The following is a 23,970-nucleotide window of genomic DNA, read 5'->3' as shown; positions in this document are numbered from 1 at the left end:
TGAAAGTGAAAAGGGAGATAAGGATCAAAAGATAGATCTTGTATTTTGATGCATTGCTTTGTTTCTTTGGTAGTGAGCTTTAACTTCTGTGGGGGGAAAAAAAGATATGATTTTGATCGTGTGCATTTACTACTGTTGTGGCTTTTCAGATAATGCCATTATTTAGTGAGACACTAATACAGAGGTAAAAAAGAAACGCAACACTTCTAGCATGTGAAGATTTTTGTTTCTAGAAGAGTTTTGGGGGAAAAATATAACTAAAAATTTTCAATGATTGCTTAATTGAACTTAAGTGAATGACACCTCCATCAGTGTCATTCCCTCCATCTTCCCTTTTTACTGATAAAGAATCTTCTAACATGAGTGATGTTAAGATTCTTTGGTGGGATACCAAGGTTGTTCTTTAAGACCACTTGTGTTCATAAGGCAATATTTAACATACTACTAAAAATTCATTTAGATTTAGAATTCATTTAGAAAATCATTTAGATTTAAATATAAGTGCTTTTCTCTGGTTTTCTCATCTGTGTCAAGCAATTTCCTTTTTAAAAAAGTTCTGTAAACTGTATCTTAGTTTCATAAGAGTCTTTGTACCGGATTTTTTCCCCCTCAGCATTTTAAAGTGAAATTGGACATTTTTGTCTTTTAGTCTTTCAAATACTGGTCTGGAACCTCCTTTCCAAGTCAGGATGGAATGTGAAAGAATGATTGTATGCATTCAAATGTATTTGCCATGTTATTCTCTACAGTTGCACTTTAAAGTAGTTACAGTTTTGGGAGGAGAGGAGTTTATATGTAAACATATATGTATTTCCATCAAAATCTGCCTTTGAAAGCCTGGTAATTGCTAAGTATGTTTTGAGTACTCTGATTTCTGTTCATCTTCCTGAAGACTCTCAAACGCTCACTTGAGGTTCTATTTAATTATCACAGTGGCACAGAATATTTCCCTTAACCTTTTTTTTCCATTGCATATTACAAAAGAAAAATGGAACTATATATAATTTTCTAATATGTTAATGATTTGGAAAGATCCTAACCATTTGCTAACATTGCTTCACCTGGGGTTGTGAAGTTATGCAATGTCAGGGATACGTATTAATAGAAGTGCCCAGTCATAGAGGAAGAGTGAGCTATATATGGGCTCAGGGTGTTTGTGTAGTTTACTCCTGTGAAACAAAGTCTCCAGAAACCAAGTTTGATACCTGTACAGTCCCCCCAAAACCTCCAATAGAAAGTTGACAAAGTAATAGTTCTGAAGGGACAGAAGAAACAATGGAAAGGTTTCTTCAGAGCTTAGCATATCCTTAAAAGAGAACATAACTCCCTTTGTTGTCACATTTAATCCTATCTTAGCATTTGTGTTGTCACAGTTGTTGCTATCACCATTTGTACTACAAATATGGTTGTATATGAAAATGTTAATTGTCTCATGTGCTAAAGACTTGATCAAATGTCTTTTTAATAGGTCATTTGCTGTAGTTCTTGTATTGGATTTGTCCAAACCTAATGAACTCTGGACTACTATGGAAAAACTTCTGCAGGTCACCAGGAGTCATGTGAACAAAATTTTGACCAAGCTAGAAAAAACAAATCCTAAAGTAGCTACTGAAATTAAACAGAGAATGCGGAACAGTCTTCAGAGGGATCATCCAGTAAGTTACTTCTAATATTTTCTCCAGATGTCACAGGCCTTTATACAGTTAAAGATAATGCTTTTGAAAATCATAAACAACTCTTTTAGATTTTTTTATGCATGACTGAAAATCCATTTGATGTAGATGAACCTGTTCACTGGAAAATTATAGCAATTTAATAAAAATTCAATAAGAGCAGAAACAAGGAAAGAAGGTTTCTTATATCTTTTTGTTAGATATCTAATGTGATTGTTATGGCATGTTACACCAGTCAAAAGAAAGAGTTTTAGAGTAGCAGTTTGCTTTTTTCCCCCCTCATCTTTTTAAAATGAAGATGAAAACTAGAATGTACAAAAGTCATCCAGCAAGAGACTAGCTGAAGGTACAAATTTAAGCAAAGAATATAGTTATAACAGCCATCAACATGACTATATACTTTGCATTTATTTAAATGTCTATCACAAACTCAATTCCTTTTGATAATCTGACAACTAATTAAATTATAAAGTTTCAGAAATGTTAACATCAGTCCTTTAAACATAATTGCTAACTAAATCTCTGGAAGAGCTAAACTAGATTATGCGCAATAGAAATGAAAAGTCATTGTGCATTAAAACTCTGCAAATGTTGTGGGAATGTAATGCATAAATAAGTATTCAACAATTCAAAGACTTGGCACATAAATCTAGTTACTGTAACTGCTATAAAATGCTACAATACAGCAAATGCTTATATAGCTCAAACATTTTAAAGTATCTTAAATTTTTTGAGAAAGCAACATATGCAGCACTCATAAGATTTAGAGTATAGGGTTTGAGATCTGCCAGATTATGATTTTGCATTTTACTTTTAGATAATTCTTCAGATATTTACTTTTTAGATCATTCACAAAGGTAATTCCCAAAAAGAAAATGCCTAGAGGCACACTTAATAAATCATAATCACAGTGTCAAGGTTGCATATAGAGGCTTACGTAACAGAAAACTATGAGCTTTTTTCAATAACTAAAAAGAAGATTGTTACACTTGTCCTTCAGGGAACACAATTATGCTGTCTGAACTAGAATTTCTGCTCAGCCTTCATTATCAAAATCAGAAAGTATGCAAACAAAATATTATATTGCTTCTTGGTTCTCTTTAAATGTTCATTATTGTTAAAAAAAAATCATGTCAGTTTTGTGGGAGGAAATAACTTTATAGTCAGAGTAAATTACAGTTCATGCAGATTTTTATTTGCCTTTTTATAGCTAAACATTTTATGATAAAACGGAATTTATGAGATTCTTGTTGGGTTTTTTTATTATTTCCCCAAGGATTAGGTGTATTCCTTTGGCCTGGATAAAGGATTATTGGATGTGATGGCAAACTATAAATACATCAATTGCAGACCTTGTTTAAAAAGGCTGGGTGCACGTACAGAAGTACATAGTAAAAAATTAATTTCATAGTCAAAAGACTAAATGTTCAGTAGTCCAGTTTTATTGCTTCTGATGGTATCCCCAAATAATTTTTTCTTAGTTAGGAAAATAAAACTAATTTCCTTTCAGTTCTGTATTCTGTACATCTAGTTACAAGTTATGATAATTTCGCTCAAAGCTTTTGCCTTGACAGTGTATGAGTGAAGCCATTATTTTTCCTCTGGAGGAGAGGACTTTCTGTGTGTGCAGCTCCTTGCTAATATATTGACTGTTATTTACCTGGACATGAAATAACCAGTTTTAGAGGAGAAACGTTAGGACAGCCTCTGCTACAACACATCTCTCTCCCACTGTGCTACAACCAAGGCAGCTTGGCTAAATAATTGCCTGAACACTTAAGGGGATTGGCTGATTTCATATGGACTACAGGAAAACCTTCTAGACAACTTGAAAATTCTTGTAATCTATTAACTTCTATCAGAAGTTAAATCTATGCTCCCAATTGATCAAAAACAGTTGTCCACTGATTTTCATTTACATTTTCATAGTTAGGTAACATTTCCTCTTTCAGCTGATATCAAACATTTGAAAATCACATGAAAGATTTTTTTAGGAGTTTGGAAAATGTGATGTGGGGAGGGCAGATGTGTGACACAAGCAAATCATTCAGCTCACTTTTCTTGAGCTTTTGTCCATGTTATTTTGGATATGATGCAAGCAGGGGGGAATATGCCAAAGAGCCAGGTTTACTAATCCAGTCTGGCAGTTGTTCTATCACTATATGGAGTTTTTCCACTCTCCCCTTCCTTTCATGATGGAACCAGAATATATAGTGTAAGAGCCCTTTTATTCCAGTAAGGGTTTTGACAGCTGAAGGGGGTTATTTCCTGACCATTTATGAAGAAAAGGAGAAAACTGTAGAATATGTTATGGATATTGCAATAAAATTAATCTAGCTTCTGGTTTTGAAAAAACAGACCTTGTCTTCTGTGAATTAATTTTAAGCCCTTTCTGTTGTCCTAACAGTCACAATCTTTCACAGTTTGTCTACACTGATTAACTGTCATCTATCTGTTTAATAGGATTATGAGTTAGTTGACCCTTTTCCGATACCCTTGGTGATAATTGGAAGCAAATACGATGTTTTTCATGTAAGTAATACTAAATATATTTTTCTAATAACTAAAAGATTCCTGGTAAAGATTCTATATACTAAAATCTTGGTAATAAAGTAAAATTACCAGTAAAAATTCAAACAACAGAAGAAGGCCTGTCAGGCTTCTATGATGAAAACACCCTTTGCATCCAACAGCATTCTGGAAGGCACCCTGTCATTCCTCCACCAAGCACTCCCAAACTGATGGTTTTGTGAGATGTACTTCAAAATTGGTGAGACATAAGTTGCTGTAGGACCAAGGAGGGGACCAAGAAAACATCACGATGATAACTTCCTTTTACTATGAGAGAAACACAGCTCTGTATGACCCTCTTGACAGCAGCTATAAGTTTATGGCCCTGAAGAGGGACATATCTCAAGTCAGCTGCTCAGATTTTTTAATAGTTATGGCAGCACAAACAGTAAACTATCACTTCAGCCTGGAACTTTATTTTTAAGTACTTCTTAAGTTCGTTAGAGATGTGAGTAACTGCATATTTTAGGGAAGAGAGGAAAGAAATGTCATAGTACAGCTGGATCCCAGAATGTTAAAAATCCAACCAAATGCATATTCAATTTTCAAGAAGCACTTGATCATGAGAAACTAGAACAATATGTTTGATTTTTAGCTGCCATGCTGGCAGTGTATGGTTCTTTGGCTAACTATGTAGTGCATGGATACTTGGCTGACTCTTTTGAATTACTTAATTGTTCATTAATGAGCTACTGTGCCTTCTTTCATACTGAGGCTTTATGCTGAGCCATGACCTGTTTGAAAATCAGTGTCTCTCATGTAATAAGCACAGAATAACAGTCTATTTCCATTGGGGTCTAGGGACTGACTCCTGCAGACTTCACTGGGTCTAGGTTTTTGCCCACTTCATCCAGGGAAGGCCATCTGTATGATTTTATCTTAAAGAAACATTGATGAAAAGGTTTCTATGTGTCTTTCAAATCTTGCAGTTCATAGAATTAGTTCTTAGCATTTAAACTTTACCCAAAGGCTTACTGAAAACTAAATATTTTCACAAAATGAAAAAAATCCTTATTCTAATAGGCATTATTTCTACCTCTAAACATTTAATATGTTGTGAAATTAAGTGCAAATGGAACACACATTCCTGATTAAGGAACTTTTTCTGGACTAACATACTGCCTGAATTAGGCTTCCTCTGTAAAAAAGAAACAAAGGGAAATTGTGACATTTCTTTCCAGAGTAGGCCGATACTGATTCTGTCTTAAGATATAATTATGCTGACAGCTGAAAGCCTCATGTATTGTAGCTTAAGTGTGTTGCAGTTTATACAAAAAATGAAAAGTTCTAGCTGTAATATTTTGGGTTTTTTTGTTTCTTACACATATGTTCCAATATCAACTTTTCCAGGAGTTTGACTCTGAAATGAGGAAAATAATAAGCAAGACTCTTCGGTTTGTTTCACATTACTATGGAGCATCATTAGTGGTGTGTATATTCACTTTCTAATGAGGGAAGATGAACCATATTTGTGTTGCAAAATAGCATTTTAAAAAATAGAAATGTAAAACTCCTAGAGAAAATGAGATTAATTTGGTTTTACAATAGCTTTCTTCATAGGCTAATCTCACAAACAGGTTGCAGGTATTGGCAGGGGATGCATGGATATACCTTATGAAAAAAACCCTACATAATTCCCAGAATTATCACACTTACAGTGTCAAAGAATAAAGGCAGGATTTGTTGTGCTTTTTTTTCTTACAGTAGTGAGAAAAACTATTACAGTAATGAGTAAACTGCCAACCATAAGGACAATAAAGTATTTATGTGAGTAGGTAATTGATTTTGAGTTTGGCAGATCATCTCCTGAGTAAAAGCAAACATAGATGCTCAGGTTCACAATCCAAAAAAGCTGCCTCTTGGAAGATGGTTCTCACTGAAACAACCATCATTTAAGTAATAATTATGACTCAGTAGTGTCTTATTTTGATTAACAAACACCTCATGTTTACTTTAAATTGTTAATTTCAGCATGTCCTTTTGCATCTATGTGATGTGCAGCTTTTGTACTTTAACACCCGAGTTCATCTTTTGTTAACTGGGAATAAAACTGTCCTGATCTATTTTTTTTTCTTTTTAAAAGTATTTAAGCATTATTGAAATTAAAAAATAAGAACTAGGAGCCTTAAACTCTTTGTCTACTACATCCTGATTCCTGTTGAAACGAGAGGGAGAAACTTCATTTCCCACAGTAGGGATCTGACTTCTTTCTTAAAGGCATGACTCTCTTAGGATACAAAAACCCCTAGACAGGAATAAGCATGCTGTTTAAGAAGATATTTTGGGCTCTGCTTTCTGAGAAATCTGTACCAGTGCTACCACTATCGAGCTGTTTTTATGATGTGTGAACAGTTTTAATTCTTCATTACTTTTCTAAATGCTCATGGTATTCTGGATAACTTTAATGTAGTTTAAATTTTAAGTAACTCATTAGTCTTGGGCAAAAAAAATATAATTTGTGTCTTCACTTAATCTTTCTGTATCTATATATTCAGTGACAAACATTTTTGTTTTGGAAAGGGAGGGTGACATTTTTATTCTAGAAATATCAGTGCATGTGTACCAAATTTATTGAGATCAGAAATTAGGCAGGCTCTATCTGGAATCCTCTTTGTAGATGTCATAGCATCATATTTCTGTGATGGAAATCATAATGCTGTGGGGTTTTTTCTGATTGTTTTAGTTTACCAGTAAATCTGAGGCTCTCCTGCTGAAAGCTCGTGCTCTTATAAACCACTTGGCCTTTGGCTATGATAAAAGGTAATATAATTGTTGTCCAACTACTAAATGTCTTACCCAGAGTCTAAAGTACTTAGTAACAAATACTTTAATCACCGAAACTTTTTTCCTTAAATATGATCTCTGAAAGATTCTTGTTCATGGACTTCTACTTTGTGTCTTGGCTGCATAGGATAGTATTAACTCCTTGGTTTTGAACCCAAATCTGATGGATTAGAAGCATGGTCACTACTAGAACTGACTAGATTTTTATTTAGGTGTATTTGTGTGCAAAGCCCAGCAACAGTCTACTCTTGGCTAGAATAAAGTAATTTTTTGTTGATTTCTAAATGCTCACTTGATACATTTTCTTTTTTCTGTTTAGCAAGTCTGTGTCAGTGGATCACAGCAAACCTCTCTTTATACCAGCAGGACTGGATTCTATGAGCCAAATAGGTTAGGACATTTCCTCTTCATTGTGTTTTTTGCCTAATTGATTTTGAAAATGGAAAAAAATATATAGGCACGTAAAAACTAAAGTTAAGTTATAGCACATCAACATCAGTTTTAACAGCTTATTGAAGGAAGTGGCTTAGAAAATTTAAAATAAGGATTCGGTATTTATAATATTGAAAATTATTTGTGCAGTTTTGTTAGGTAGTTTACGAAAGTATTAGGACTACTTCAAAAAATAAAGTACCAACAAGCTTAGATCTGAAAAAAAAAAATATAATATGCATTACCACTCACCCTGTTTCATGGTAGGAGATCAACGGTTATTCAGACTTGTTTCTGGTTGTCTCTGTAGAAGATAAAATATTAAATTAGATGTATCAAGATTGTTTGATAATTTGATTACTTTGTGCTGTGCTGTAATCATTAGGACTACCACCTGCCTCTGATAGTGATATTGGAAAGATGCGTGCAAACACACCAATGGAGCTGTGGAAAAAAGTATTTGAGAAAGCATTTCCTCCCAAGGTCTGTATCTACTCGTGTGTCTGCTGCATGGCTGCTTTTCTCATCAAACAGTAGTAATAGCACTATGAGGTTTTGTCCTTCAGTCACTGGAATGTCAGTGTCACTTAGCAGTTCTGTTTCTCCCAACCTCTTTAATTCATAAATTTTTAAAGGTTCAGATTTGTATGTAGCAGTGCTTAGATTGTTGGCTTCTGCATCTTCAGTCACCTTCTTACATTTAGTGATAATTAAAGTATTGATATAACCCCCTGTTTTTTCCAATTGCTTTTTTTTCCCCCAATTGTTTTTTGCATTGCTTTTCCCTATATTGAGTGACAAGCTATGCCCAGCATTTTGGGAAGTTAAGAAGGTGGCCTTAACCCTTGTGCCTAAACCAAACAGACTGTGATGTGCTGAGATGAGAGCTCCTCTGGCTCACCCTTGCTCTCTTAGGGCATTAGGCTTTGAATGAGGCAAGTGTGTTAAGAATTCCAAGCCAAAATCTGTCATTTTGCTATAGGAAGTGTTTGGATTTGCAAAGTAATTAGAATCCCTTGGCACCTATGTAGTGATAAATCTTGCACTTATTTCAGAGATTTCTGGTCCCAAGAGGCAAGCCTCCAAATACTTTTCAGTAAAAGTAATTGCTCGTGTTAGGAAATAAAAATTGTACTCTTATTTGACCTGAGCAAATGCAGGCTGATGCTTTCTCCTCCTGTACTAGACTGAATCACAGTTTTTATCCCTGTACATTTCCTCTCCTACAGCTTATCCAGGCAGGCAAGGAAGTTATTCAGGGCTATGAAACTGTGTCCTGTATTATGGTGTACAAACTGGGCTTCTTCTAGTTTTCAGACTATGGACTTTCATCCTTGGTGAGAAGGAATCTGAATTCACCATTTCCTGCTCACTTGACTGCTACATAGCAATGCCTACAAATTATTTCAGGTGGTTTGTGACCAGAAGAAATTACCACTAAGATGCAATTCTCAGTTCAATATGCCCCAACGTGACAAAGCCTAAACTTTGCTTTTCTAAAGACATACGAGACTCTTACTTTTCATGTAAATTTTGCTCTCAGCCTTTTAAAAAACAATAATCAAACCTTCCCCAGCTCCCTGTAATGAAACAGCTGGAGAAATCAATACATTTGTCACCTTGCAAGCTTTGTTAGTGTTCTAAGGTATCAGTCTAATTACAGATTTGCCAAATAGACTCCTAGTCTCCTGTTTTGGTTCCAGAATATCCTTTAAATTTTACACCTATTTTTATGCATTGCCAATTTCTTTTTTTCATCATCTCGTCTAATAATATTTATAATTCTGTTATATTTTATTCCATCATTTGCTTCTTTCCATTTGTTCTGAGTAAGGAGAAATCTGCAGGACAACATTTTTTTAAAAAAAATCTTATTTGATAGTTTTCCTTTCTTTATTTTATTTATATATTTCTTTTATCCATTTAAAATTTATGACTTGAGAGCAGTTCCTGTTAGCAGGAGTATTATTTCAATATCTATCAAGAGCAACCTTAACCCAAACGTCACAGGCCAGAAAGGATATTTGCATTTAGAGGAGAGAATAATAAACAAATACCAAATAAGAATATTTTCTTTCCTTTAAGATCTTACTAAACTATTACTTTTCCATCATTTTACCAATCTAAGATTCTGTATAATATATTTTATCTAATATGTGTCCTGTAGTGCAGAATTCTTCCATAAATGCAGGGGTTTAATACATTTTTATTAAAAGCAAAATACTTCCATGAGGTACACAGAATGGCTTTTTTTGTTGTTGTTAAAAGAACAGAGGATAAATTCTATCATTTGGGGTTTTATCATTTCTTTTTTTAGAGCTTGTGTGATTTACAAGATACCAAGGACCCTGCACAGGATTTACAATACGCTGAGTATGAAGTTGATGTCATGAGAGCCCAGAAAAACCAGGTGTGTGATTGCTCTTCAGTTGCTGTTCATAGTTGGGTATTCCAGAACCATGAGCATTGCTGAATGAATTGTAGAATATGCTTGTAGCCCTCTTTTTTGCCTTTAAATAACTTCAAATTAAATAGCATTTGGGGTGGTGTTCTCATTGATAGACATTAAGCAAGTGGAGCATTGTTAGATCTCAAAGTTTTGGCTCTGTGGTTTCTTTAGAAAAGAACAATTCAAATTTTTCCATTTGCAGTCTTCCAGAATTACTACACCAGAAAAAGCTTCACAGCTTTGTTTCAATATTTCTTGGCAGTAATTTCTTATTTTCTGCACCCTGTATTCTCATTTGGGTGCTGATTGGCAGGAAGTCTAGAAATATCAAGGTTTGGGGTGGGGCTGGTTTTTTTAATTTTTGTCTTACATTTTCAAAACATTCTGTTAAAAATTGAAAAGCTACTGAGATTGTAATGTTTCTGACTCAAGTTTGTAGGCTATGTACATTTTAGCTTGAACACAATCATTCCACATTCCAATTCAGGCTTAAGCTATGAATTACAGCAAAGGCCTTTAGTGAGGAAAAGGTCTTTGATTATTTCTTATTCATTTTGAAGTCTTTCTGCATTTCCCTGCATTTGTTGTGGATTAATTTTATTTAAAAATTCTGTGGCAAACTAGATGCTTAGAAAATTGCCCTATAGATATTGGTGTATAACATCATGTGACTACAAATACTGCCTGTAGTCTTCATTGGTGTCATAGATCAAGAAAAATCAACCCTACAGTTGTGTATTTTTCTTTGTTTGGAAGAAGTATCATGCTTATTCTGGAAACTGTTTCATATAGGTTCATTTGTTTCACCAACAGAAAGTTCTAGAATGACTGAGAACCATTCCACTCTATTCTCACAGCTTCTGGGGGAGCCATTTGAACACTATTTAACATCTTTCTGGACCAATTACTGTGAATAAAGGAGGTTTTTCTGACAGTACTTTAGGATGACTCATCTGCATCTCACATGACTTTATAGACCCCCACTTTTAAGATGAAAGGCAGTTATATTGAATTGCACACCAGTGAATCTCAACTAACCATAAAATACCCTGGCAACTTCTTGCATGCTTATAAAAGGAAGACAAAGGATTATATTATTACTGCTATCATGTTTTTGTAGAATTTTGTTAGATTGCATAAGGCAGTAAACCTTGTAGTTACCTGATCCAAAGAAACACATTAATAATATAAAAGAATAAAGCAATTTCAAGAATCCCCTACAGTCTTTGAACTTGCACATTACCTGTAATATCCTGTTAATGTAGGCATCAGTTCTGAATTTGTGTTACATCAAGAGCAGTCTTAGAAATCATTAAAATTTGTAAAGCCCATTGCTTTTGCAATTTATAAAGTAATCTGGTACTCAGTACATCTGTATATCTCAAAATAACTATATGGTGTACTAGGTTTGTTATTTTTAGATAATTCTTGTCTTGCAAAAGAAGATACTGGCGTGTGTTGATTAAATCATATAGGAAATTATTGTCTGGTTTTAAACAAAAGAGACAGGCTTTTAGAATCTTAATCTGTTCAAGGGCATTGCAAACCAGTGTAGATTCTTTGAGTTGGGCTTCTACAAATAATTTGAGCATTAAAGAGAAAATTACTTCTTTTATCTTCAGCTATTTCTTAAACTTCTCTATCATGAAGTTAAATTATTACAAGATTATTTGCACATCTTTAAAATGTTTTATACTCTGAGAATTTCATTCAAATTGAAATGCACCAAAATAGCAATATACATCTAAAAGAAAATAACTCTGTAGTTGCAGTGATTCTTGGAACTGTTTTTGGATTTTCCAGTTATATGAAAAGTGGCACAAAAATCGTATTTTAAATGCAGTTTAAGTCTGACATACTGTATAGAGTCTCATGATACCTCTTGTGCAGGAAGGACAGTGTATTAAAATGTTTAATATACAACATGTTGTTAATTAAATTACAGGACACAATGAAAATTGCCTGTGGCCACAGTGTATATCTTAAAATCATTTAAGTGCATGTAATAATTTTTCTTGGTTACTTTCAGCTAATTAATGTGCCACTTTGGGCTCTAGGTGATAACCAGCATTCTTATTTATCTCAAAGGTAAGCTTTATAGGAAAAGTAAACACAAAAACTTTGCAACATAAACAAAATGTGTAGCCCCTGTCACTGGGTCTGACAGGACAAGCATCCCTGACTGACAGTGCAGTCTTGGTCAGGACTGCTCAATAGTACTGTAATAAATTTATGGATAGCTGTGGCAATACAAAGTTACATTAAATCAATTCCAACTTTGTAACCTTGTAACCTTGGTTGAAGGGTTCGTCTGTAACTGGGGTTTATACAGTCTAGCAGAGTAAAAGGTTAAATTCTGGAGTTAAAATTAGAAAACAGTTTTCAAAAAAAAAAAAAAAAAGTATAGAAAGAAGAAAGTGCCTGGCTCACTCCCATGTACAAGCTGTCAGTATTTATTTGCTGTGCTTCTTGGATGTAGAAGTTAAAGAGTCCAGCTCATCAGCAAGCTGTCATAAGAGTGTTTTCTTGATTATATTGCTTCTTTAGTATTTTTAGAGTTAATAGTGAGACCTACTACTCTATTCCTAGATCTTTTCCTTACTAGGCTTTTGTTCAAGGTAGAGCACTTCTCTCTCAGCTATGTTCTTTCAGAATTTTTTTCCTAGTTCTTACACAGACATTCAGTGTGCAACTTGATATCAAATACTGCCTTCTAATTCTCTGGAAGGGAGGGAGAATACGGTACCAGAGACCTTTTGGAATTTACAACTTTGGTGTATTTCTCAAGTAGCAGATTCTTTCTGGGAATGACTAGAATTTTGTGCTCTTTGCAGGGCTTTCAAGATTAAAGAACATTCATTTTGCCTATTTATTAGGCCTTAAATGTGTAGCTTGCTGTTAACTAATCATACAGCCCACTTAAACAAGATGGCAAACCTGTCATCCATTCCTCTGCATTTCTCTGCTACTTTAATTTAATTATAGGTACACATGTAACTTGAATGAGAGTGGGATCTCTTAAAATAATATTTGATTAGATCTGCAAACATACCACTTGCACCTGTGAGCACCTTGAAGTGCATGATAGCCTTGTCTAGTTCCTTCTAAATGTTTGAGACAGTGAGATGACAGATGGGGTCATTTGTTGTGTGTTTTGTTTCCTCTAGAAATGCATTCTGCACAGAATTTATACTCTAGATTTATTTTCAATGGTTGGGTGTTGGTTTCATGTCTTATTATGCCTTGTACTGCTAATACTCAAAATAAGTGCCTGGACCTTTTCCATGTGGACATTTTACTGCAGCTTCATTCATTGAAGCAAGTGATAAAGCCAGCCTTGAGCTCAAAGAATGGGATGGCCTCCCAGTCAGGCACTTTAAGTCAGTGTCACGAGTGCCAAAGTGCACGCTGACTTGTCCTTGTTACACAAAGATACTACTTTAGGGACAGGTGCCAGTTTTAGCTGAAGCCTAATGCCATAAGGTATGCTAAAAAAAACAAAAGGGAGATGCTTGCTACCATTTGGTGTCAGTTAACAAGCAGTAATGGAAGCAAATGTCAGTGAACAGAGCTGTGAGTGTTAAGAATTTAAAAATTCTTAGAAGAGGAGCTTCTACAGCATCTCACAAGGAAGCACAGTTCGATTTCTTCTAAAATAGAAGTCTTCTAATTAACAACGTCAGTCACTAATCAAAGTCATCTCGGTGTCAGATCTGCAGCTGTCTGATTGATTGGGATTGTGTTAGCCAACAGAATGGGATCTGTATTTTTCCTGTATGCTTCTCTGTCATGGCCTTATTTAACTTCAGGGGACAATCTCACTCAGCAGAATGAAAAGTTAGCATAATGTCTGATGAACATCCTTGGTCCAACCCGTGTTACTGGGCAGAGAAGTACGGCAGGCACCTTACCAGGGGTACACTGAGCAGTAGCATCTTCTGTCTTCTCCAAAGGAGGACAACAGCCAGTCTTTGTATTTTGGAGGAAAAGTTAATTAGTGTGTTTACTCAGCTGCCAAGAATAAATTTTCTTGTTTTCACATGAAAAGACATCTGATTTTTTTTTTTTTAAACCAACTTAAAGATTATTATTAGAGCACTGTTACTAAATTTCCTACTGAAGTTTGGTACTTAAGATTTTTAATCCTTGTTAATACTTGGTTATTTTCACCCTGTTCCAGGTTGAGGGCACTTTCAGTACAAAACCATATGAAAAAGAAAGTCCTGTCATTCCCTGAGAACTGAGGGAATGCAACAAGGCTTTTCCTACAGTCTTAATTTTTCCTCCTTGTTTGTAGATACAATAGTATTGTCTTTAATTACATGATCATGTACTATTTTGCTAATGTCTCAATTCAATTGTTCAGTATTTCTTTTCATCATCCTTATTCTTTGTGTACCTTATTTCTCAACCTGCCATTCAGGCACTTCAGTGAACACAAAAGTTTTTTTTTTCTCTGAGAATGTGTTGTAATGTTATCTTATCTGAGTGCCTCACAAACATCAGTTAAGTCTTTCTTACCAGTCTCTTTATGAGATTAGGTATGATCTTTTCCATTTGACAGATGAAGAATTTATAGAAACACAGAAGCACAGAAGCATTAAGACTAAAAAACAAACAAACAAACAAACAAAAAAACTTAAAATCCACTTTATGCCAGTGTAGAGGCATCTAGGACAAGTTGCTAGCACTAATAAAGTTTAAAGCACTCAGAGCACACTGAAAGTATATTTAAATTGCTGTTGTTAATTGTCTAAATCTTATCTGTGCACCCCACACTTGATACCCAGAAAACAAAGGAAGCACAGTGCTAGCAAGGACATTTTGGAGTACTTTGAGATATATTCTTTTGAAAAACTCTTTTCAGTTTGGAGAGTGGATCTCTTAGCTGGTTGCATAGTTACAGCACATTCCAGCATTCTGCTTATGTTTGTAATACAGGACTTCATGATCAGGAAGATAACATCTTTCAGAAGGGCCTCTGGAGTGATCTTTAAGCTGTATTATTCTATTATGTTTCTGACTGAGGAGGATTTATTCTATTTTCTGTTTTACATGAAAACTAAGGAAGAGTAGTTTGTTGATAGCATTTTCACTCCTGAATCAGTGAATATCTTAATATGTTTTTTTTAAAAAATATCCTCACATTCAATCCCTCTTTTTCGTTTTCTCTTTCATTTCCCATTAAGTATTAGTCTTGCCCTAATTATCTCCAAAATAAATATTTATCATTTTCTTCTGCACAGCTGTATATATTTAATATACAGTGTTTTTGATATTTGGCATTTCTGTATTGTTTTGAATTTACTTTATATTGAATGCCTTCTACCTATCTAAAATTACTGCAAAAGAAATTCTGCTAAATTATCTACTTCTTTATTGAAACAAGTTAGTCAGATGATTAATCTGTAAGACTGATTATTCAGGCAACACCTATAGACATGACCCCCAGACACCATTGTCTTTCTAGGTAAAACTTCATTATCTAATTTAAACCCTTCCTGTAGCCAGTGACAAAGCTGTTAGAACTTAAATTGTTTACTGAGCAGAAATCAGGTTACATGTGCTTCTTAAAATAACAGAGTATTCTTTCTGTTCCTAACTGTGGGAAAAATTTCAACAGTTCAGTATGTTCCAAGATCATAATTATTTTATATTAATAATGAGGGAGTGAAAATACTGAGTAAAGACTGGCATTTAGAGACAGAACAGTTAGGTAGTACTCGAGTTGTATTTAGTAATGCAACTAACTAGATTTAGGCTAGACATAATGTGTTCTGTGTCAGTCATTTAGGAGTTTCTTACTTACCTGTCAAACCAGGCTCCTGCAAGCAACATGAAGAATATGCACTAATTAAAAATCCTCTTACTGCTCATAAATTTGCAGTGTTTTCTGAAAATTTTGCACTGCTGCCAAAGCTGCTGAAGTGATTTTCTAGAGAAGACAAAATTCCATTTCTTATTTCCATACAATTTTCCTTTTATAATTTCTTTGTTGCTCTGCCCTTTATTTTCTTCTTCCTCCCTTGTTTTGGATTGATAATGAATATTTCTGATAATTCCACCAGGTATTGATTTACTTAAGTCAGTTCTGGTATCTATATACCTACAGTGAAACCTCCTTTACTCTTAAGTCCATTGTATTAAATCAGAATAGCAATCAAAAAACACATGGCCACTTTTGAGGGTCTTTGCTACATTTACACTAATCACTGGTTTATGTCCACCTCTTTTCCTGATCCAAGATAGATCTGATGACTTTTTTGTATTGCAGGTAGTACATGGTGAAGTCTCAGTGCCTCACTACTGTATCGGCGTCCTGCAAATAATTTGGAAGCTGCTCTATTCTTAAATGAAAATAAAAAAAAGCAAGCATAGTTCTTTCTAAACTAACTTTTGCTGGAAAAGTCCTCTGAAATAATTCCCAACTGTATACACCACTACATAAAATTCAGAAGATAAAATTGTTGTTTGATGTTTCTAGAGCCTTGTAGTATAGGTTTCAAAATTCCCAGTAGCACTTTTGACTGAAACAAAGTCAGTTGTCTGCCGTGCTTGTACTCAGCAGGTGTCAGACACAGTTAGCAGTATTTATGCCCCCACAACTGAGCCTCTGTTTTCTTTTAATAATCTAAATTTTTCAATCTACTAAACAGTAGCACCTGAAAGAGTATTTTAAACTACTCATTGAGAAACTGAAATAAAAGCACATCATTGTCCCACTGGCTGTCCTCAGTAATACCCTTCTGAAAAGCCCCAAGCAATGATGCATCCTATTTCCACAAATACCCCCTGCCATGGATTGAACAGAGTGGATGCATTTTGCACTGTGAGGGTGACAGAACCCTGGCACAGGCTGCCCAGGGAGGTTGTGGAGTCTCCTTCTCTGGAGACATTCAAAACCCACCTGGACAGGTTCCTTCATGACCTCCTCTGGGTGACCCTGCTCTGGCAGAGGGGTTGGGCTTGATGATCTTCCCAGGTCTCTTCCAGCCTTTCACTTACTGTGATTCTGTGCCATGCTGTGTCCATTTCCTAAACACCCATTGCTCTGAAATGTATTTTTGCTTTCTGGACAAGCCTGTGTTCTGCAGGGGTCTCTGAGGTCCTCTGTCAGCTCTCTTCAGGTTATCACCACTGGCAATGGATAAGCTTACAGAAGTTCATTTCAGTTCTGTGCTTAAAAAACAAAAACCAACCTACTAATCAGCCAACCAAAAAAAAAAAACCAAAAACAAACAAAAAACTTTGTTCTTTTAGTTGTTTTTTTTTTTTTTTTTCTGTAATCTTAAGGAATTACCAATCAATCCATTTTGATTTTGAAGGGCCCTGACTTCATGTATGTGAAACAGTAGTTTCTCTTTTGTAATCCTGATTTCTGTTTTATAAACACAGGTAGCTTTGTATTTCTCTGTGTTTATAGGGAGCCTGATTTGTCAAACTGAGTTTTTAAGACCCCACCCAAAATTTCTTCCACCTTAGAAAGCAAGTATCTAGGCCTAAATAAATAAAATCCAGCTCCCTCTGTAAAAGCAATTATGGTAATATTTGTAGAACTTTTAGTTTAAGTTTGCTAGAATAAAATGTCAGAGATATTTTTTATTTTTTAGAGAAAAATGTTTATAAATGCTATAAATATTTAGGCGGGTAAGGTAAATAATGTAAATATCTTGCATCTTTTAATAATATGATTAGATTAATATATATTTATGTTTCTGTTTTAGGAACTTGAACACTATAAAAAAAATGCCTCTAGATCGTGGAAAGAAATGGATTTTGACCCTGACTGAACTGCTATAGGTGTCTTCAGTTTAACATTTACAGAATTATTTATTTGTTTTATCATTTTACTAGCAATTTAAACTGGTACAGTTGACAAAATACAATCTCAAAAATTAATATTTATTAAGTATTCCTGATACTGTTTTTAATAAAAACAGTGGTTTATTCATTCAGTTCAAATTTTAACTATATCTTGGTACTGACACAGTTTTAGAAAGTGGGGAGAAAGGAATTTTAGATTATTCAGAGATAGGTTTGAACATGAAAAGTGGCTTTAGTCAGTTCTATCTATTTTATAAACTACAACACATTATTTGATGTACTTTTTTTAATCCTTACACCCTAAACATGTATATAAGTATAAAAAAGTTTTCATATCCAAAATATGAAACTGCATAATAAGGTATGCTAGGCATCTTTTCCTTGTCTCCTGCATATGTAATTCAAAAGCAAAGCTTATGAATGTATTTGCATAATTGTTTGGTCTATTTTAATAGAACAGTTCCCTAAAACCTGGCAAAATAAAGTGGAATTAACACCAGGATGGACCTGGTCTAAATTTCAGAAGTTTGCTTGATCTTTATCACAGTTATCATATAGTTTAATACAGGAATGATTTCTTGCAGTATATACTTTCATAACAACTTTGCACAGAAGTCAGAAGATGACATTTCTGCCAAATATTCAGATCCTAGGAAGTCAGTCTAATCAGTCTGACAGATACTTGGTTAGTGGTGAAAGTGTAATTGATTGACATGCAGCCTAAGCTGCTGAAATGTGAGCCTGAACTAGGTACAGCTTTTTGTCCATGGACACCTTCAGCATTATGAGGTGGCCTGAGTGTTTTGAGAATAAGCAAGACAAGATGTAGATAAAAGTCAGAGGTATTTCCTGAGAGCTAAGACTTGTCAGACAGTAAATGTCTGAAGAGTCACTTGGCAGACCAGATGGTAAGAATGTTTCCTGAAGAACAACCCTGCCTGCACATAAAAATGGGAAAGACAAACTAATGTTCTGTCTTTTCAGCTCTTTAAAGTTATTTGGTATTTTTAACATAGTTGTTCAACAAGTGGTTTTCTGATATAACACTTGTGTCTCAGAATATTGTACAGAAAGATATTAGAAAAAAACTGCCTCACACTTAAGTGGAGAACTTGCATGAACTCAGTTTCAAAGTCTTCACTACAAAGTCCATCCTTTCAAAACTATAATATTAAACTAATTATATTACTATGGAATTTCAAGATACAAATGACTTACCTCCTCAAGGAAGTCTCTAGCAATCCCTCTGTAATAAATAATTTGTTAACTGAACATGGGAAGTAAATTACAAAATCTAGAAATTCTGTGTCTGTTAGGCTTTCAATTTTGAAAGGTACCTATTTTTATCAAATAGATAAATTAAGACTCTTTGGTATGTTAGTGAGCCTGTAAGAACACTTCCTACAGATGCAAACAACATTACTTCCAAGAACTGGTCTAATTTTTATATTTTTTTAATACAACTGGAATATTTTTTCCTTAGTTAAGTTGATATTTTATTAACAAACAAAAATATTTTCTTATTCACAGACTGCTTCCAAAACAAGATTTAGAACTTGATAATGAAAAGAACAACAGATGTAAATAACTGTCTTCTCTGATTTATTATTTACAAGACAAAAACATGTTAGGTAACTTTCATATTGCTTACAGACCCTGTACTTATTGGTTGTATTGTATTCTAAGATTAAAGTGGAGTGATTTCTTGATTCTTGTCATTATTTGCATGTATTTCGTTTCTTCCATTTCTACAAAGCCCCAACAGTATCAAAACAAACCATAGGACCTAAAATATAGTTCTGCAAACAAGATTGACTAGCACTCATACCACTGCTTATTGGTCATGGTTAAAAAACTAAATTGTGGGGAAAAAATTATAGCATCATTGCTACATTGTGAAAAATTGACAGTGACAGCTAACTTAACTTCAGAAAGTCCTTCAAAACATGTAATTCTGTTGATTGTGGCTGACTTAGGAGTGGGGTGGGAATACCAATAGCAGAAAGCCCTTTACACTCCTCTTAAAGAACATTGTTTTTCAAGATGCTAAAGCCAAAAGTGAGAAGATGACTGTGTTTATGTGTAATCACTTAAACTGTAAAATCGAACAATTTAAGCCTTCAACCTTAATAAAGTTAAAAGTGTGGTATTACACATTGTTCACTTGCTACTTTTTTATTGCCTGCCAATAATTCTCTCTCTTATTTTGAAGCTCAGAATTGCTAGAAGGGCAAGTCCTGGTAGAAAAGCATAGAGTATTAGGAAATCGACTGTGAACCGGGAGAGTGCACCGGGGAAGCTTTTTTCAATGAACTGAATGCCACGAGAAAAAATACAGGATGCATTATTTGCAGTGGAACTGTTGGCTCCACCTGTCAAAAGAAAACAGTAATTTCTTTAGTAGGTGAACCAGTAAAATTAAAACACAGCCCTCAGTGTCTACATTCATACATTTAAAATACCCAGACCCTAATGTTGCTTTAATAATGAACTAAATCCAGAGCAGTATTCCTCAACATTTGCAATCAGAACAGACAAGCCATATGTTTCTGAAGTTAATCTATGCCATATTTTTTGCAGAGAAGAATAAAGGGTCACTGGGAGCTTTCTGTTTTATTCATGCCAAACAAAAGATTTATGACTTTTCAAACACATTATCTGGAAGGGTCTCAAGAAGCAAGTTGCCCAATATGGTAAACTTACAGTGTTAATATTTTTTGAGTGCTTCCAAAATTTGAACAATGGAGACTGTCTGAAGGGCACATTAAAAACGAGCTGTTCATTATAACCACCAAAGTCAGGGATTCATTTTCTAACATCTGCCATCTATGCTCTTGTAATAAAGAAGGACAGGTGAGATTAATGGATAAAGAATATATAGCCTTGGAGAGGAGCACAGACACCTGGCTACAAAGCACAGAATATCTTAGGGTAGGTCCAGAGCTGTAAGTTCTACCCCCTGTTGATGAATGTTAGCTACTAACCCTGCCAACCTGACTGATTCCAATGGTTTGCCAGTTATCTTGCTCACAACCAGCAGAGCACAACCTGACAGACTCAAGGTGCTCAATATGTGCCACAGTAACATACTTGAACTGAAGCCTCTGCAGTCTGAAACATCTGGCCAGGTGTTACCTGTCAGTCCTCCCTGCACTGATGTTTGATCTTACATTGTGCAAGTCTATTGATCCCTGTTCATAAAACAGTGCTCCCAGAAGCACATGACAGCCTGCAAAGTTTGCTGTCCAAAATGGCCCCAAAGGGGGATAAAAACCAGATGAAGAATGATGAAAAACTGAAAGAATGAGAAATGGTTGGGGAAATAGAGTCAAACTTTTGTCTAGCTTGCTGATGTGGTGTTATAATCCTTGCTAATTCATGAGCTTTTTTTAACAACTTTCTCTTAGCAAGATATAACTTTATTGTATGGAGAAGGAAAGCAAGCAATGACATCTCATTAAAACTATTTACAATGGCTATTTAAAGGATGCCTTTTTAAAAAAAAATACTTACCACATGTGAAGTTTAAGCCATAAAATTCATTGACTATAAGAACTTCACTGCTGTATTTTTGAAAGGTAAGGTAACTGAGTATTTTAAAAGGTGTCGGCATTTCTTCAATTGTCCTTAAAGAAACAGAGAAGTTAATTAGGTTTTGCTACACTCCAGGAGTCCATTCAACCCCAAATTAAAACAAGCTGTCACCTTTGGTTATAGCCTGTTACAGAAACAGTTTTTGGCTGTACCTGTAGGGTTTCCTAAGATGAAGGCCATTTAAGTGATAAATGAGGAGACAACCATGAAGGCTGTCTCTGACTTGAGCAGTGTCACAACATTCAGCCCTGACTTGTTTACAGACAGTCACAAATAATTCTATGGAGTTGTTTGCTATTCACATTGCAGTGATAAACTGAACCTGACAGGACCCAATATAAACCTTAGCTGCAAAACTGCTGCTTCCAAAGCAAGAAACTGCTACCCCCTCACTCCATCTTCAAAACCAGAAAAGGCTGAATGGCAGTTCACTGCAACAACAATAACAATGCCAAAAGGAACCAAAGAATAATGAGAGAAACAGAATACGAAGTTTTGGAATAACATAATTCATCAGGACTGGGAAATTCTCTTTCCTAAAATACTGCAAGACTTTATAATTAAACAACATAAATTCACAGAAAAAAAACAACCCAAGCCTCAGTGTTATTTTTAATATGAAGTTCAGTCCTCAAGGAGATTCACAATATTAGCAATGTCTACACTGTAAAATAAGGTTAGAAACCACTCTAATATTTTTTTTTAACTATAATGAAGGTCTTAGAATATGGTAGCAGGACTGTCTTCTCACTGTAAACATCTTTCTGAAATTAGACAGGACCCAAATTAATTAGCTATTCATTTAGTTTAATTTGATAAGTATTAGCTGAGATCTACTTTTTGAAGACTCATGCTTTTCTTGAGGACAATTTGACATCACCTCGACTTCATTTTCATTGGAAAGATCTCAGGTTACCATAGATTCTCAACATCAAGAAAACTTTCTTGTCAATAACTTGTTCAGATACATTTTGCATTTTAGTATTGACAAATGCAAGAGGAAGACTTCCAAGTTCATGCAGTTAGAATGTGAAAACCTTTATTTGCACAGTAACAGAGCCCGTAGATCAGAATTTTCCTGCACATTTGCTAAGCTACTTTATTATTTTTATATAGTTCAGTCTGCACAGATAGAAAAGGTGTCTGAAAAGTTTAATGACTTATCTAGAGTGTAACACTAATAAGTTAAGAGTAACTTTTTTTTAAACCCATCATTCCTAGTGTTTAATACCTGGTAAGTTCCAGCAGTTCCTAAAGTTGTAAAATACTCTTTTTTTTGTAGAATCCTCTAATGAGGATAGCATTTTATAGGATTCAGCATAAATAAAGAATTAAGCTGAACTGACAGATATTAATTGCTCCGTTTCATCTTTAATTTATTTGCAAAAAAAGTGGAAAAAAAAAGTTACTATCTTTGTTGATAGCTAAAGTTAACTGTCTTTTTTTTGTGTCTTTTTCATACAAGGTCTAACATGACCAGATAATTCCACCTCTGAAGTATAACAGCTGCACTTTCTTTCCACTGTTACCTGTGCATTATTGTGTTTCAGCAATACAGATTGTTCCTGAAACTTTTCTATAGGTAGATTATTTTAACATTAACACCATAATGAAATAAAACTTCTTCCTACCTTACTAGTCCAGTTCCCACTACCACGCCTGCTGAATTAAGCAGCACCACTCCACTTTGGATTATATTTGGGTTTTGAACCACGCCAAGCAAAATAAGTGTTAGTAGTTCACCAATTATATGAGATGCTAATACAACAGCAAAGAAAATTCCAAATCTGGAAGCATCAGGATGCAACCCCGTCGTCCTGTATAAAATGAGCAAAACATTTAAAAACAGTGTTTGGATACTAAACTTGGGACATAGCTTTTATTCTTCTTTTAATTTATTGTTTTTTCCATTACAGCTCATTAAGTGAACAGTTTATGCCTTCACACCTAGGATTCTCTTTGGAACCTTAACATAAAAGACACCCACTTAATATCGTGGGGTAAGTGCAGATACACTGTTTCCCCCATCTAGATTAAAGCAAGTCACGTGAGGATGTAATTGTAGCAGAAATCCATGTTCTTTCAAGATAACTACTGTGGCTTTTACAGTCTCTTGAATGAACATCCTCCTCCTTTCAGAGTCTGTGAAATAGGAGTTATTTATGTAAGTCACACGTTTAAAGAACATCTTTATGCAGATAATTAACAGATGGAATTTTGCAATTCTGATACTGTGTATTCAAATGCAAAAATGGATAGACTCAATTAAATGGAAGGCTAATTGAATTCACCACCCAAGTAATTCATCCAAATGCAATTTCTTACATACTCCTGCACCCTTTAATTCAACATGCTGTTCCCAGCTTTTCCCTAGCTCACCTAAGGAAAAAAAAAATCAACCCCTGCCAACCTGTACTAAAGATTAAAAAGTTAAGGAGAGGCCAGAAATTGCTTGGCAAACTTAATTCAGCCTTATGGCATATATGACAGATGACAAAACCTTTTATTATGTAGTGAAATATTACTCTTTTTCCAAAATACTCATACCAAAATTCCCTTATGGTACAGACTGCATGCTTTGCTTAGCTAATAAGCAGCTATTCAACATTTTATTTTCTTTTTTTTATTGCTCAATGCAAGGCC

General features: G+C 34.7%; 2 protein-coding genes across 3 annotated transcripts in view; one reads left to right on the top strand and one right to left on the bottom strand.

The window, feature by feature from the left end:
* The window catches only part of DYNC2LI1 (dynein cytoplasmic 2 light intermediate chain 1), a 24,511-nt gene extending 4,626 nt beyond the window's left edge, over positions 1-19,885 (top strand). Inside the window, exons 6-14 of one of the 2 annotated variants that reach the window (XM_071739492.1) lie at positions 1,469-1,655; positions 4,137-4,205; positions 5,595-5,672; positions 6,928-7,004; positions 7,348-7,418; positions 7,846-7,943; positions 9,778-9,870; positions 17,634-17,709; positions 19,264-19,885. In XM_071739492.1, coding sequence (XP_071595593.1) covers positions 1,469-1,655; positions 4,137-4,205; positions 5,595-5,672; positions 6,928-7,004; positions 7,348-7,418; positions 7,846-7,943; positions 9,778-9,870; positions 17,634-17,699 — 739 coding nt within the window. In that variant the 3' untranslated portion in view covers positions 17,700-17,709; positions 19,264-19,885. Of the gene's footprint in view, positions 1-1,468; positions 1,656-4,136; positions 4,206-5,594; positions 5,673-6,927; positions 7,005-7,347; positions 7,419-7,845; positions 7,944-9,777; positions 9,871-17,633 lie in introns of both variants that reach the window. The other variant, XM_071739491.1, reaches the window with a different exon arrangement.
* ABCG5 (ATP binding cassette subfamily G member 5) overlaps positions 17,791-23,970 on the bottom strand; it is an 18,563-nt gene continuing 12,383 nt past the window's right edge. Inside the window, exons 11-13 of the mRNA XM_071739473.1 lie at positions 22,959-23,144; positions 21,247-21,359; positions 17,791-20,105 (exon numbers count right to left, since the gene is read on the bottom strand). Of these exons, the coding sequence (XP_071595574.1) occupies positions 19,909-20,105; positions 21,247-21,359; positions 22,959-23,144 (496 nt within the window). The 3' untranslated portion in view covers positions 17,791-19,908. The remainder of the gene's footprint in view (positions 20,106-21,246; positions 21,360-22,958; positions 23,145-23,970) is intronic.

This window comes from Heliangelus exortis, chromosome 3, assembly GCF_036169615.1.
Source record: "Heliangelus exortis chromosome 3, bHelExo1.hap1, whole genome shotgun sequence".
Taxonomy (NCBI): Eukaryota; Metazoa; Chordata; class Aves; order Apodiformes; family Trochilidae; genus Heliangelus; species Heliangelus exortis.
This window is presented reverse-complemented; position numbering and strand designations above follow the sequence as displayed.